The sequence below is a fragment of the Nomascus leucogenys genome, chromosome 12 (assembly GCF_006542625.1).
Source record: "Nomascus leucogenys isolate Asia chromosome 12, Asia_NLE_v1, whole genome shotgun sequence".
Taxonomy (NCBI): Eukaryota; Metazoa; Chordata; class Mammalia; order Primates; family Hylobatidae; genus Nomascus; species Nomascus leucogenys.
In genome coordinates, this window is record NC_044392.1 from 33,918,608 (window position 1) to 33,932,016 (window position 13,409).

The following is a 13,409-nucleotide window of genomic DNA, read 5'->3' on the forward strand; positions in this document are numbered from 1 at the left end:
ATTAGTCCCCCTTGGAATGACCCTCTCTGTACATATACCAAACATTGAGATATGAGTGAATACCGTAATTGGAAAGATTTTTTAAATTTTCAATTTAAAATTTCAATTTTGCAAATCAAAGATTTTTGGTGTTTAAGTGTGCCAATCACTGTTCAGTCAAAAGCATACTCTCTGACTTTCTGCTGAGAAATTACACTCTGAAGGGTTAAACAGTTCTCAGAATAATTGAAAACTTCTCATTTTCTTTTATTTAGGTTAACTTCTTAAAACCACCCCGTAGTTTTAATTTTGATGAATTTTTCACAAAGTGTATGACCTTCATGCATTATTATCCTTCTGGTAAGCACAGAAGTAAGTACCCACCATGGAAAAACGCCTTCGCCTCTACCAGTGGTCAGTAGGGTCTTATACCAATGCCAACAGCTTCATTACTAGTGGGTGGTCTCCTCAACACAGCTCCTGGTCCTTACCAGCACATGAAGGGGACCTGCTTCCCATTCTCCAGGACAGCAATTCTAAGTATGACACTCCCCACACCGTCCACCTCTCCCTATGCACTGACTCCTTTCCCTCATCCATCAAACATTAATAAGTATCCCCTAGGATAAAAGAAAAAGTAAAGCTTCTTTGCGTGCTGCTTTCCCCTACTAACCTTCACCAATAAACTTCTCAGAAAAGTAATCTGTAAATGTATTTATACCTGTTCTTATATCCCCTTATTTATTTATTTATCCAATAAATATTGATTGCAAGCACCTTGATGTCTGTGCTCACCTGCTCTTCAATCTTGCACCGCTGACATCCAGCTTCTACCCTGGTCCCCTGCTGTCTACTGAGACTGTTTATGTCAAGGCCGCCAAAGACCATTAATTTGCCAAACCAGGTGACCTCTTCTCAGGCCTCATCCTAGATGGTTGACCGTAGCTTATGCTCTTTTCTTGGACACTACCTTCTCTTTTTTCCTTGGGTTCAAAAGTATTATTCTTTTCTAGTTTTGCCTTTACCTCTCAAATCACCTATTTTCAGTCCTCTTTGCTTAGTTTCCTTCCCATGTCTTAAATGTTGGTGACTTCAGGGATCTGTCTTTGACCTTCTAGTCTTCTCTACTCACTTCTTAGTGAACCATTTATTCGTGCTTAACTTCCATATGAGTAAGATGAGGCAAATAAGAAGGCTGTATCACAAAACTTAAGCAGACACTCACTCTCAAGGTCCTGCAAGTTGCTTTTATCACCCGAGTCTCAGACCTAACTGCCAGAATTCACTTCAGTCTTTTTTCCTGAATTCTAGGACAGATTTTTGTCCTGAATTCATAAAAAACAAACAAAATACCCTGCCTATAGGCTACTTCCACTGGATGTCAAATAGGCATCTAATATTAACTATCTGAACTTTAGCTACTTACCCTTCCCTGAAAACTCCATCCAAGCGAGAAACATCAGAAACATCTTTGAATCATTCTTTCTCATCATTTATGTACGGGTCTGGAATATTTGAGATGTTACATATGGAAGACTGTATTTTTACAAAGCCACAATAGGCAGTGGGGTGGGGAGTGGGGAGACTGTACAAACATTGATCAGGAAAGGCCGAGAACCTCTCAGAAGCTCCAGAGATGAAGGAGAAAGCCTCATGACATTATCCACTCCTTGGGCTTTACTAATGCCATCTCCTGGGTCTTAATGGTACCTTCTATAAAGGGTTTCTTCAGGCCTTACTTTGAGCACCATAATACTGCAATGCAATTCCTTTTTTTTTTTTGAGACGGATTCTCGCTCTGTCACCAGGTTGGAGTGCAATGGCGCGATATGGGCTCACTGCAACCTCTGCCACCCGGGTTCAAGCAATTCTCCCGCCTCAGCCTCCTGAGTAGCTGGGAATACAGAGGCGCGCCACCACACCCAGCTAATTTTTGTATTTTTAGTAGAGACGGGGTTTCCCATGTTGGCCAGGATGGTCTCCATCTCTTGACCTCGTGATCTGCCTGCCTTGGCCTCCCAAAGTGCTGGGATTACAGGTGTGAGCCACCGTGCTCGGCCTGCAGTGTAATTCTGATGTTATAACCACCTGGAGTTAGTGCAGGATTTCATTGGTTGAATCCTCTACGAACTTCAGACACTAGCTGCAAGCTCTGGGATCCCCAGACCACCGGCACTTCTGACCAACTACCTACAAATTTGGGGATCTCCTTAATGCCCTTAGGTTCAGTAATTCACTGAAATGACTCACAGAACTCAGCAAAGTGCTACACTTACAGTTACAGTTTTATTATAAAGGCTACAAATCAGGACCAGCCAAATTAAACACACACACACACACACACACACACACATTTTTTTCACACTATCGTTTTCTTCCCTGCTGTAAACCCTTCGCCATTTCTGTCTCCCTTATTTTTTGACTCCCTCAAACTCATTCCTACCATCTCTTATCAGTCTATCCTAGAGCATAAAACTATCAATCTTTATAGTGAAGGGAACCATAGAGATCATGAAGCTCAACTACTCTTTTCCCAGGTGAGGAAATGGGAGGCAACCAGGGCAGCAAAGTGACTTCTCCAGGGTCACACAGTGAAGCGGTATCAAGCCTGAGATCAGAAACCAGTCTTCTTAATGTTATTCCTGCTGCCCTTTCAACTCTACCATCCCCTTCATTCTGTCACCTTGCTCCTCTCTTGTCATTCCCTCATTTGTTTGTTCCCATCTCCTGTGGCAATAGTTCTAAACCAAGTTCAGAAGTGAAAATCTCCCTAAGTCCCAAAGCATCATGTCCGTTGGAACAAGGTTTTGAGCTACATGTGACTGAATTTTGGGAAACCCGTAACCTCTAAGAGCTCCTTTTTGGATTTCCCCTGGCCCTTTCGGCCCCTAGGTGTCCCAGAGTCGCCTGACAAGTGTAATGACAGGAAGGCCCACTGCCCAGGAGGATAGGGACTGGGAGCCTCCTCTCGCTAGCACTGCAGAGCCAAACTTCCCTCTCTGATCCTGTACCCTCCTTCTGCCTTCTTAGACCTCCTGAGGCTTGCATGCACGCTGAAGCCTGATCCTGAACTGGAGATGTCCCTACAAAAGTATGTGATGGAAAGCATTTTGAAGCAGGTATTTTCATAATTGAATTTATTGGCTTTGGGGATGTCAGGGATCTGGACAGCTGGAATTTTAAGATTTAAGAAAAAAACCCAGCAGCTACTAGTAAATAGTAAAATGTTGCATTAAAATAAAAAGACTTCCTTTTTTTTTTTTTTTTTTTTTTGAGACAGAGTCTCGCTTCACCCAGGCTGAAGTGCAGTGGCATGATCTTGGCTCACTGCAACCTCCGCCTCCCGGGTTCAAGCAATTCTCTCGCCTCAGCCTCCCACATGCGCCCCCACACCCAGCTAACTTTTTGTATTTTTAGTAGAGATGGAGCTTCACCATGTTGGCCCGACTGGTCTCAAATTCCTGACCTCAAGCGATCTGCCTGCCTCACCCTCCCACAGTGCTGGGATTACGGGCATGAGCCACCACACTGAGCCTAAAAAGACATTCTCTATGTGTAGGTGACTGTGAAATTCATTGTTCAGATCTCGATACTTTCAAAGAGGTCATTATTCATAATTATAATATGACAACAGGCATAAAATAGGACTGCGTTGCCTTATATAATTGGGCAAATGGGAGCTGTTATGTGGGCACCCTTTCTATATGCCACATAGCAGAAAGACTTCAAGTGGATGAACATTGGTACACTATTTCTCCAAGTTATTTGCATTAGATCTTAAGTTTTGAGATTTAACAATGCAGGTAATTAGAATACTCTGAGCTACCTCCACCCTCCAGTGTTTTCTCTTTTTATTCTCTTAATCTTGGTTCTCTCAAATTTATTAATCCATGTGAATTATAACTGTCTCTTATTACTCACCATATGCCAGTCACTCTGCTTGTTCATGTATTTATTCTTTACAGTCCTTGGTAGATATTTTTATCCTCATTTTACATGTACGAGAAAACTGAGACCCAGAGAACACTACAACCTTTCCTGAGGTTGTCAAGTAAAAGATATAGCTAGGATTTGAACCCTAGTCTGTCTGACTTCTACAATTTTTGCACAGGCTATCCACCTTCCTAATATATGCCTGCTTTAATGCTTAGTCCCATCAAAATGCTGTTGTGTCCTGGAGGAAATCTTTGTAACAAAGCCCTGTCCAGTGGGTAGCTGCCTTCATAGAGTGAATTGGAGAGGTATCAGAATGCACCCTGCCACCTTCAGCCCATTGTAAAAACATTACTCCTAGTGCCTGCAATTGCTTGACTCTTCATGGCTTTTGAAGCTTAAAAAGTCACCCCATTCTCCCCTAGCCATTCTCAAGAGATATAATACATTATGCTTCTTTAATTGCAACCAGCTGAAAACAAGGTCTTTAGCAATGGAATATAAGATGGACTCTGAGAGTCACTGGGAAAATTCCAGGTAGGAAAAATGTTTACCCGGTGAAGAGGTACAGCTAAGAGGGTTGAAAACAAGACCAAAGACAACCTTTTACAACTTTACCAAAACCAGACCCTGCACCCAAAGAGGAGAAGTCCTTAAAGATACTATAGTCCTCTTTTCCAAGCCAAAACTCAGACTACATAGTCTGACAGAAGTTTTTTATTTGTGAATTATTTTATTTGAAAAATCAAGGCCAGGCTCATGCCTGTAATCCCAGCACTTTGGGAGGCCCAGACAGGTGGATCACTTGAGCCCAGGAGTTCAAGACCAGCCTGGACAACATGGCAAAACCCCATCTCCACAAAAATACAAAAATCAGTTGGATGTGGTGGCGCATGCCTGTAGCCCCGGCTACTAGGGAGGCTGAGGTGAGAGGATCACTTGAGCAAGGAGACGGAGCTTGCAGTGAGCCGAGATGGTGCCACTGCACTCCAGCCTTGGGGACAGAGCAAGACCCTGTCTCTAAAAAAAAAAAAGAAAAAAAGTCAGCACATTGGTTAATTAGAAATTATTAAATCTCTTTTTAAAAAGAATAAAATTACATGAAACCAGGGCCTTCTAGGCAGTTAGGAAGCATGGCTGCATTATTCCCTATACCAATTCCTTCTTTAATCTAGAAAATGTGCTTCACATTGTCGTTGAAGAATCTGACACTTCTTGTGCTATTTCGGAGAGAAAGTGCAGTGATTTTCCCCCATTGGTTTGCTATGTATTTAATTAACAAAATTCTGGGATGATGATTGGCAGGGATAATTTGGGAACACTCTCCTTTCTTTTTTTTTTTTTTTGAGACGGAGTCTCGCTCTGTCGCCCAGGCTGGAGTACAGTGGCGGGATGTCGGCTCACTGCAAGCTCCGCCTCCTGGGTTCACACCATTCTCCTGCCTTAGGCTCCTGAGTAGCTGGGACTACAGGTGCCTGCCACCATGCCTGGTTTTTGTATTTTTAGTAGAGACAGGGTTTCACCGTGTTAGCCAGGATGGTCTCGATCTCCTGACCTCGTGATCTGCCTTCCTTAGCCTCCCAAAGTGCTGGGATTACAGATGTGAGCCCCCATGCCCGGCCCAACACTCTCCTTTCTTTTCACTGTGCCTGTTGTGTTGGAGAGAAGAGGGGACCTAAATGAAATATACCATCCCAGAGAGGCAGGAGAGTGTGGCAGATTAAATGTTAGATGAGCCAGGCGTGATGGCTCATGCCTGTAATCCCAGCACTTTGGGAGGTCGACGTGGGTGGATCTCCAGGTCAGGAGTTCAAGACCAGCCTGACCAACATGGTGAAACCCTGTCTGTACTAAAAATACAAAAATTAGCCAGGTGTGGTGGCGCACACCTGTAATCCCAGCTACTCAGGAGGCTGATACAGGAGAATCGCTTGAACCCGGGAGGTGGAGGTTGCAGTGAGCCGAGAATGCGCCACTGCACTCCAGCCTGGGTGACAGAGCGAGACTCTTTCTCAATAAATAAATAAATAAATAAATAAATAAATAAATAAATGTTGGATGAGGAGTCTGGAGATTTGGGTTCCAGTTTATTGTGTCTTTATGTGACCTTGGGAAAGTTGTGTTAATTCTCCATACATCAGTTATCTAATCAGTAAAATGGGGATAATAATACTGATTTCATTTTGTTTGAACATAGAGTAGGATAGAATGTGAAAACATTCCAGAAGGTACCTAATGAAAATAGAAGGTTGAATTACACAGCATGCTATTCTTATCCGTAACTATAAAAATAAGACAGCCAAACTCCCAGATGGCATCTGTGGACCTGCCTGAGGCCTGGGGGAACTCGTCACCCTGAAGGGAAAGACACAAGCCTGGCTGGCTTTGTCACCTGCTGATTGTAGAGTGCTAGAGCCTTGAACAAAAATAGGTGGTAGCCTGGTAGTAGTCACAGTGGACCTTGGGCAATATCTAGTGCTGTGCTGGCTTCAGGTCTGACCCAGTGCAGTCTCAGTGATGGTAGCCACAAGGGTGCTTGTGTGACCCCACCCCAGCTCCAAGCAGCTCAGCACAGAGAAATAGAGACTCCGTTTGTTTGGGAGAAAGTAAGGGAAGAGAACAAAAGTCTCTGCCTGGTAATCCAGAGAATTCTTCTGGATCTTATTTAAGACCACAAAGGTGGTACCTCTATGAGTCTGCAAGAACCATAGCATTACTGCACTTGCGGTGCTCTGTAATACAGATATGGCTTAGATCACAACACCCAAGTTTGTTTGAATATATGGAAAGCCTTCCCAAGGAGGACAGGTACAAACAGGCCTAAATGTCAAAGACTACAATAAATACCCAACTCTTCAATGTCCAGACACTGACGAACTTCCACAAGTATCAAGACCATCCAGGAAAACATGACCTCACCAAAGGAACTAAATAAGGCACCAGGGTGGAGAAACACAGATATGTGACCTTTCAGACAGGTAATTCAAAAAAGCTGTTTGAGGAAACTCAAAGAAATTCAAAATAACACAGAGAAGGAATTTAGAAACTTTCAGCCATGCTAACTACGAAAACAAGAGAAAAGACCCAAATAAATAAAATCGGAAATGAAAGAGGAGACATTACAACTGATACCACAGAAATTCAAAGGATCATTGGTGGCTACTATGAGCAATTATATGCCAATAAATTGGAAAATCTAGAAGAAATGTATAAACTCCTATACACATACATCCTACCAATATTGGACCCTGAAGAAATCTAAAACCTGAACAGATGAATAACAAGTAACAAGATCTAAGCCATAATAAAATGTCTCCCAGCAAAGAAAAGCCCGGGACCCGAAGTACTCACTGCTGAATTCTACCAAACACTTAAAGAAGAACTAGTACCAACCGTACTCAAACCACTCTGAAAAATAGAAGAGGAGGGAATACTTCCAAACTCATTCTACAAGGCCAGTATTACCCTGATACCAAAACCAGATAAAAGTACATAAAAAAAAAAGAAAGCTACAGGCCAGTATCTCTGATGAATATTGATGTGAAAATCCTCACCAAAATATTAGCAAACTGGGTTCAACAACATATTAAAAAGATCATGAATCATGATCCAGTGGGATTTATCCCAGGAATGCAAGGGTGGTTGGACATATGCAAATCAAACACTGTGATATGTCTTCATCTACAGAATGAAGGACAAAAATCGTATTATCATTTCAGTTGATGCTGAAAAAGCAGTTGATAAAATTCAACATCCCTTCATGATAAAAATTCCCAAAAAACTGTGTATAGAAGGAACATACCTCAACATAAGAAAAGCCATATAGAATAGACCCACCGCTAGTATCATAATGAATAGGGAGAAACTGAAAGCCTTTCCTCTAAGATCTGGAACACAAGGATGCCCACTTTACCACTGCTTTTCAACAGAATGCTGGAAGTCCTATGTAATCAGACAAGAGAAAGAAATGGCATACAAATTGGAAAGGAAGAAGTCAAATTATCCTTGTTTTCAGATGATCTTATTATATTTGGAAAAACCTAAAGACTCTACCAAAAAACCATTAGAACTGATAAACAAATTCAACAAGGTCACAGTATACAAAATCATCATACAAAAATCAGCATTTCTATATGCTAACAGTGAACAACCTGAAAAAGAAATCAAGAAAGTAATCCTGTTAACAATAGCTAAAAATAAAATTAAGTACCTAGTAATTAACAAAAGAAGTGAAAGATCTCTACCATGAAAACTACAAAATGTTGATGCAAGAAATTGAAAAGGTCACAAAAAAAATGAAAGATATTCCATGCTCATAGATTGGAAGAATGTTCATACTACCCAAAGCAATCTACAGATTCAATGCAATACCTATCAAAGTACCAATGACATTCTTCACAGAAATAGAAAAAAAATTCTAAAATTTACATGGAACCACAAAAGACCCAGAGTAGCCAAAGCTATCTGAAGCAAAAAGAATAAATCAGGAAGAATCATATTATCTGACTTCAAATTATACCACAGAGCTATAGCAACCCAAATAGCATAGTACTGGCATAAAAACAGACACATAGACCAGTGGAACAGAATAGAGAACCCAGAAATAAATTCATACATCTACAGTGAACTAATTTTTGACAAAAGAGACAAGAATATACATTAAGGAAAAGACAATCCCTTCAATAAATTGTGCTGGGAGAACTGAATATCCATATGCAGATGAATGAAACTAGACTCCTATCTCTCACTATATACAAAAATCAAGTCAAGACGGACTTTGAGACCTCAGACTATGAAACTACTACAAGAAAACATTGGGGAAACTCTCAAGGACATTGGAGTGGGCAAAGATTTATTGAGTAATACCCCACAAGCACAGGCAACCAAAGCGAAAATGGACAGATGGGATAACATCAATTGTTTTTTTTTTTTTTAGAATTATTTTATCAGATAAAAAATTAGTTTCATTGATGAGTTTTTTTAATCTTTTATTTTTATATTTATTTATTTATTTTTTATTATACTTTAAGTTCTAGGGTACATGTGCACAACGTGCAGGTTTGTTACGTTATGTATACATGTGCCATGTTGGTGTGCTGCACCCATTAACTCGTCTTTTACATTAGGTATATCTCCTAACGCTATCCCTCCCCCCTCTCCCCACCCCATGACAGGCCCCGGTGTGTGATGTTCCCCACCCTGTGTCCAAGTGTTCTCATTGTTCAATTCCCACCTATGAGTGAGAACATGCGGTGTTTGGTTTTCTGTCCTTGCTATAGTTTGCTCAGAATGATGGTTTCCAGCTTCATCCATGTCCCTACAAAGGACAGGAACTCATGCTTTTTATGGGTGCATAATATTCTATTGTGTATACGTGCCACATTTTCTTAATCCAGTCTACCACTGATGGACATTTGGGTTGGTTCCAGGTCTTTGCTATTGTGAATAGTGCCTCAATAAACATACATGTGCATGTGTCTTTATAGCAGCATGATTTCTAATCCTTTGGGTATATACCCAGTAATGGGATGGCTGGGTCAAATGGTATTTCTAGTTCTAGATCCTTGAGGAATCGCCACACTGTCTTCCACAATGGTTGAATTAGTGTACAGTCCCACCAACAGTGTAAAAGTGTTCCTATTTCTCCACATCCTTTCCAGCACCTGTTGTTTCCTGACTTTTTAATGATTGCCATTCTAACTGGTGTGAGATGGTATCTCATTGTGGTTTTGATTTGCATTTCTCTGATGGCCAGTGATGATGAACATTTTTTCATCTGTCTGTTGGCTGCACAAATGTCTTCTTTTGAGAAGTGTCTGTTCATATCCTTTGCCCACTTTTTGATGGGGTCGTTTGATTTTTTTCTTGTAAATTTGTTTAAGTTCTTTGTAGATTCTGGATATTAGCCCTTTGTCAGATGGGTAGATTGTAAAAATTTTCTCCCATTCTGCAGGTTGCCTGTTCACTCTGATGGTGATTTCTTTTGCTGTGTGGAAGCTCTTTAGTTTAATTAGATCCCATTTGTCAATTTTGGCTTTTGTTGCCATTGCTTTCGGTGTTTTAGTCATGAAGTCCTTGCCCATGCCTATGTCCTGAATGGTATTGCCTAGGTTTTCTTCTAGGGTTTTTATGGTTTCAGGTCTAACATTTAAGTCTTCAATCCATCTTGAATTAATTTTTGTATAAGGTGTAAGGAAGGGATCCAGTTTCAGCTTTCTACATATGGTTAGCCAGTTTTCCCAGCACCATTTATTAAATAGGGAATCCTTTCCCTATTTCTTGTTTTTGTCAGGATTGTCAAAGATCAGATGGTTGTAGATGTGTGGTATTATTTCTGAGGGCTCTATTCTGTTCCATTGGTCTATATTTCTGTTTTGGTACCAGTACCATGCTGTTTTGGTACCAGTACCATGCTGTTTTGGTTACTGTAGCCTTGTAGTATAGTTTGAAGTCAAGTAGCATGATGCCTCCAGCTTTGTTCTTTTTGCTTAGGATTGTCTTGGCAATGCAGGCTCTTTTTTGGTTCCATATGAACTTTAAAGTAGTTTTTTCTAATTCTGTAAAGAAAGTCATTGGTAGCTTGATGGGGATGGCATGGAATCTATAAATTACCTTGGGCAGTGCAGCCATTTTCATGATATTGATTTTTCCTATCTATGAGCATGGAATGTTCTTCCACTTGTTTGTGTCCTCTTTTATTTCGTTGAGCAGTGGTTTGTAGTTCTCCTTGAAGAGGTCCTTCACATCCCTTGTAAGTTGGATTCCTAGGTATTTTATTCTCTTTGAAGCAATTGTGAATGGGAGTTCACTCATGATTTGGCTCTCTGTTTGTCTGTTATTGGTGTATAGGAATGCTTGTGATTTTTGCACATTGATTTTAACATCAAGTTTTAAAAGTTTCTGCACAGCAAAAGAAACTTTCAACAAAGTGAAGAAATCAAAGAAAGTATTTGCAAACTACCCATTTGACAAGGGATTAATCACCAGAATATATAAGGAGCTGTAACAGCTCTATAGAAAAAAAATCTAATAATCTGATTAAAAAATGGGTAAAAGATCTGAATAAGGCCAGGCGCAGTGGCTCACACCTGTAATCCCAGCACTTTGGGAGGCCGAGGCAGGCAAATCACGAGATCAGGAGTTCAAGACCAGCCTGGCCAACATGGTGAAACCCCGTCTCTACTAAAAATACAAAAAATTAGCTGGGCGTAGTGGTGGGCACCTGTAATCCCAGCTACTCAGAGGCTGAGGCAACAGAATCGCTTGAATCCAGGAGGCGGAGGTTGCAGTGAGCTGAGATGTGCCAGTGCACTCCAGCCCGGGCGACAGAGTGAGACTCTGTCTCAAAAAAAAAAAAAGATTGAAATAGACATTTTTCAAAGGAAGACATACAAATGGCAAACAAGTATGTGAAAAATACGTGAAAAGTATGTGAAAAGGTGCTCAACATCACTGATCATCAGATAAATGAAAATCAAAACTACAATAAGATTATCATCTTACCCCAGTTAAAATGACTTTTATCCAAAAGACAGGCAATAACAAACGCTGGACAGGATGTGGAAAAAAGGGAATCCTTGTACACTGTTAATGAGAATGTAACTTAGCACAGCCACCATGGAGAACAGTTTGAAAGTTCCTCAAAAAGCTAAAAATAGAGCTACCATACAATCTAGAAATTCTACTCCTAGATACATACTCAAAAGAAAAGAAATCAATATATTGAAGAGATATCTACACTCCCATGTTTACTGCAATGCTATTCACAATAGTCAAGACTTGGAAGCAGCATAAGTGTCCATCAACAGAGAAATGGATAAAGAAAATGTGGTACATATACACAACGAAGTCCTATTCAGGCATAAAAAAGAATGAGATCTGTCATTTGCAACAACATGGATGGAACTGGAGGTTATTATATTAAGTGAAATAAACCAGATATAGAAAGAGAAATCACATGTTCTTACTTATTTGTGGGAGCTAAAAATTAAAACTATTGGGCTGGGCACGGTGGCTCATGCCTGTAATCCCAGCACTTTGGGAAGCCGAGGCAGGCAGATCATGAGGTCAGGAGCTTGAGACCAGCCTGACCAACACAGTGAAACCCCGTCTCTACTAAAAATACAAAAATTAGCCAGGCGTGGTGGCGCGTGCCTGCAATCCCAGCTACTCTGGAAGCTGAGGCAGGAGAATCGCTTGAACGCAGGAGGCAGAGGTTGCAGTGAGCCAAGATCGCGCCACTGCACTTCAGCCTGAGCAACAGAGCGAGAGTCTGTCTCAAAAAAAAAAAAAAAAAAAATTAAGACGATTGAACTCATAGGGATAGAGAATATAAGGTTGGTTACCAAAGGCTGGCAAGGGTAGTGGGGGATGAGGAGGAATTGGGGGTGGTCAATGAGTACAAAAAAAGAGAAAGAATGAGAAAGACCTAGTATTTGCTAGTACAACAGGGTAACTATAGTAAAAAATAATTTAATCATTGATATGGTTTGGATTTGTATCCCCTCCCAAATCTCATGTTGAATTATAATCCCCAATGTTGGTGGAGGGGACTGGTAGGAGGTGATTGGATCATAGGGGTGGATTACACCCTTGCTGTTCTCGTGATAGTGAATGAGTTCTCATGGGATCTGGTTGTTTAAAAGGGTATAGCACTTCCCCCCTGCTCTCCTCTGGCCATATAAGAAGTGCCTGCTTCTTGTTTTTGTCAGGTTTGTCAAAGATCAGATAGTTGTAGCTATGCGGCATCATTTCTGAGGGCTCTGTTCTGTTCCATTGATCTAAACAAGAAATGGGGAAAGGATTCCCTATTTAATAAATGGTGCTGGGAAAACTGGCTAGCCATATGTAGAAAGCTGCAACTGGATCCCTTCCTTACACCTTATACAAAAATTAATTCAAGATGGATTAAAGACTTATATGTTAGACCTAAAACCATTAAAATCCTACAAGAAAACCTAGGCAATACCATTCAGGACATAGGCGTGGGCAAGGACTTCATGTCTAAAACACCAAAAGCAATGGCAACAAAAGCCAAAATCGACAAATGGGATCTCATTAAACTAAAGAGCTTCTGCACAGCAAAAGAAACTATCATCAGAATTAACAGGCAGCCTACAGAATGGGAGAAAATTTTTGCAACCTACTCATCTGACAAAGGGCTAATATCCAGAATCTATAATGAACTCAAACAAATTTACAAGAAAAAAACAAACAACCCCATCAAAAAGTGGGCAGAGGACATGAACAGACACTTCTCAAAAGAAGACATTTATGCAGCCAGAAAACACATGAAGAAATGCTCATCATCACTGGCCATCAGAGAAATGCAAATCAAAACTACAGTGAGATACCATCTCACACCAGTTAGAATGGCCATCATTAAAAAATCAGGAAACAACAGGTGCTGGAGAGGATGTGGAGAAACAGGAACACTTTTACACTGTTGGTGGGACTGTAAACTAGTTCAACCATTGTGGAAGTCAGTGTGGCGATTC

The 13,409-nt window shown here is 40.8% G+C and overlaps 1 protein-coding gene across 3 annotated transcripts in view; it reads left to right on the plus strand.

The window, feature by feature from the left end:
- Positions 1-13,409, plus strand: part of ADCY10 (adenylate cyclase 10) — a 104,600-nt gene that overhangs the window by 17,937 nt on the left and 73,254 nt on the right. For all 3 annotated transcript variants that reach the window (XM_003258821.3, XM_004089823.3, XM_003258820.4), the window contains 2 exons: positions 255-351; positions 3,010-3,098. In XM_003258821.3, coding sequence (XP_003258869.1) covers positions 255-351; positions 3,010-3,098 — 186 coding nt within the window. The remainder of the gene's footprint in view (positions 1-254; positions 352-3,009; positions 3,099-13,409) is intronic.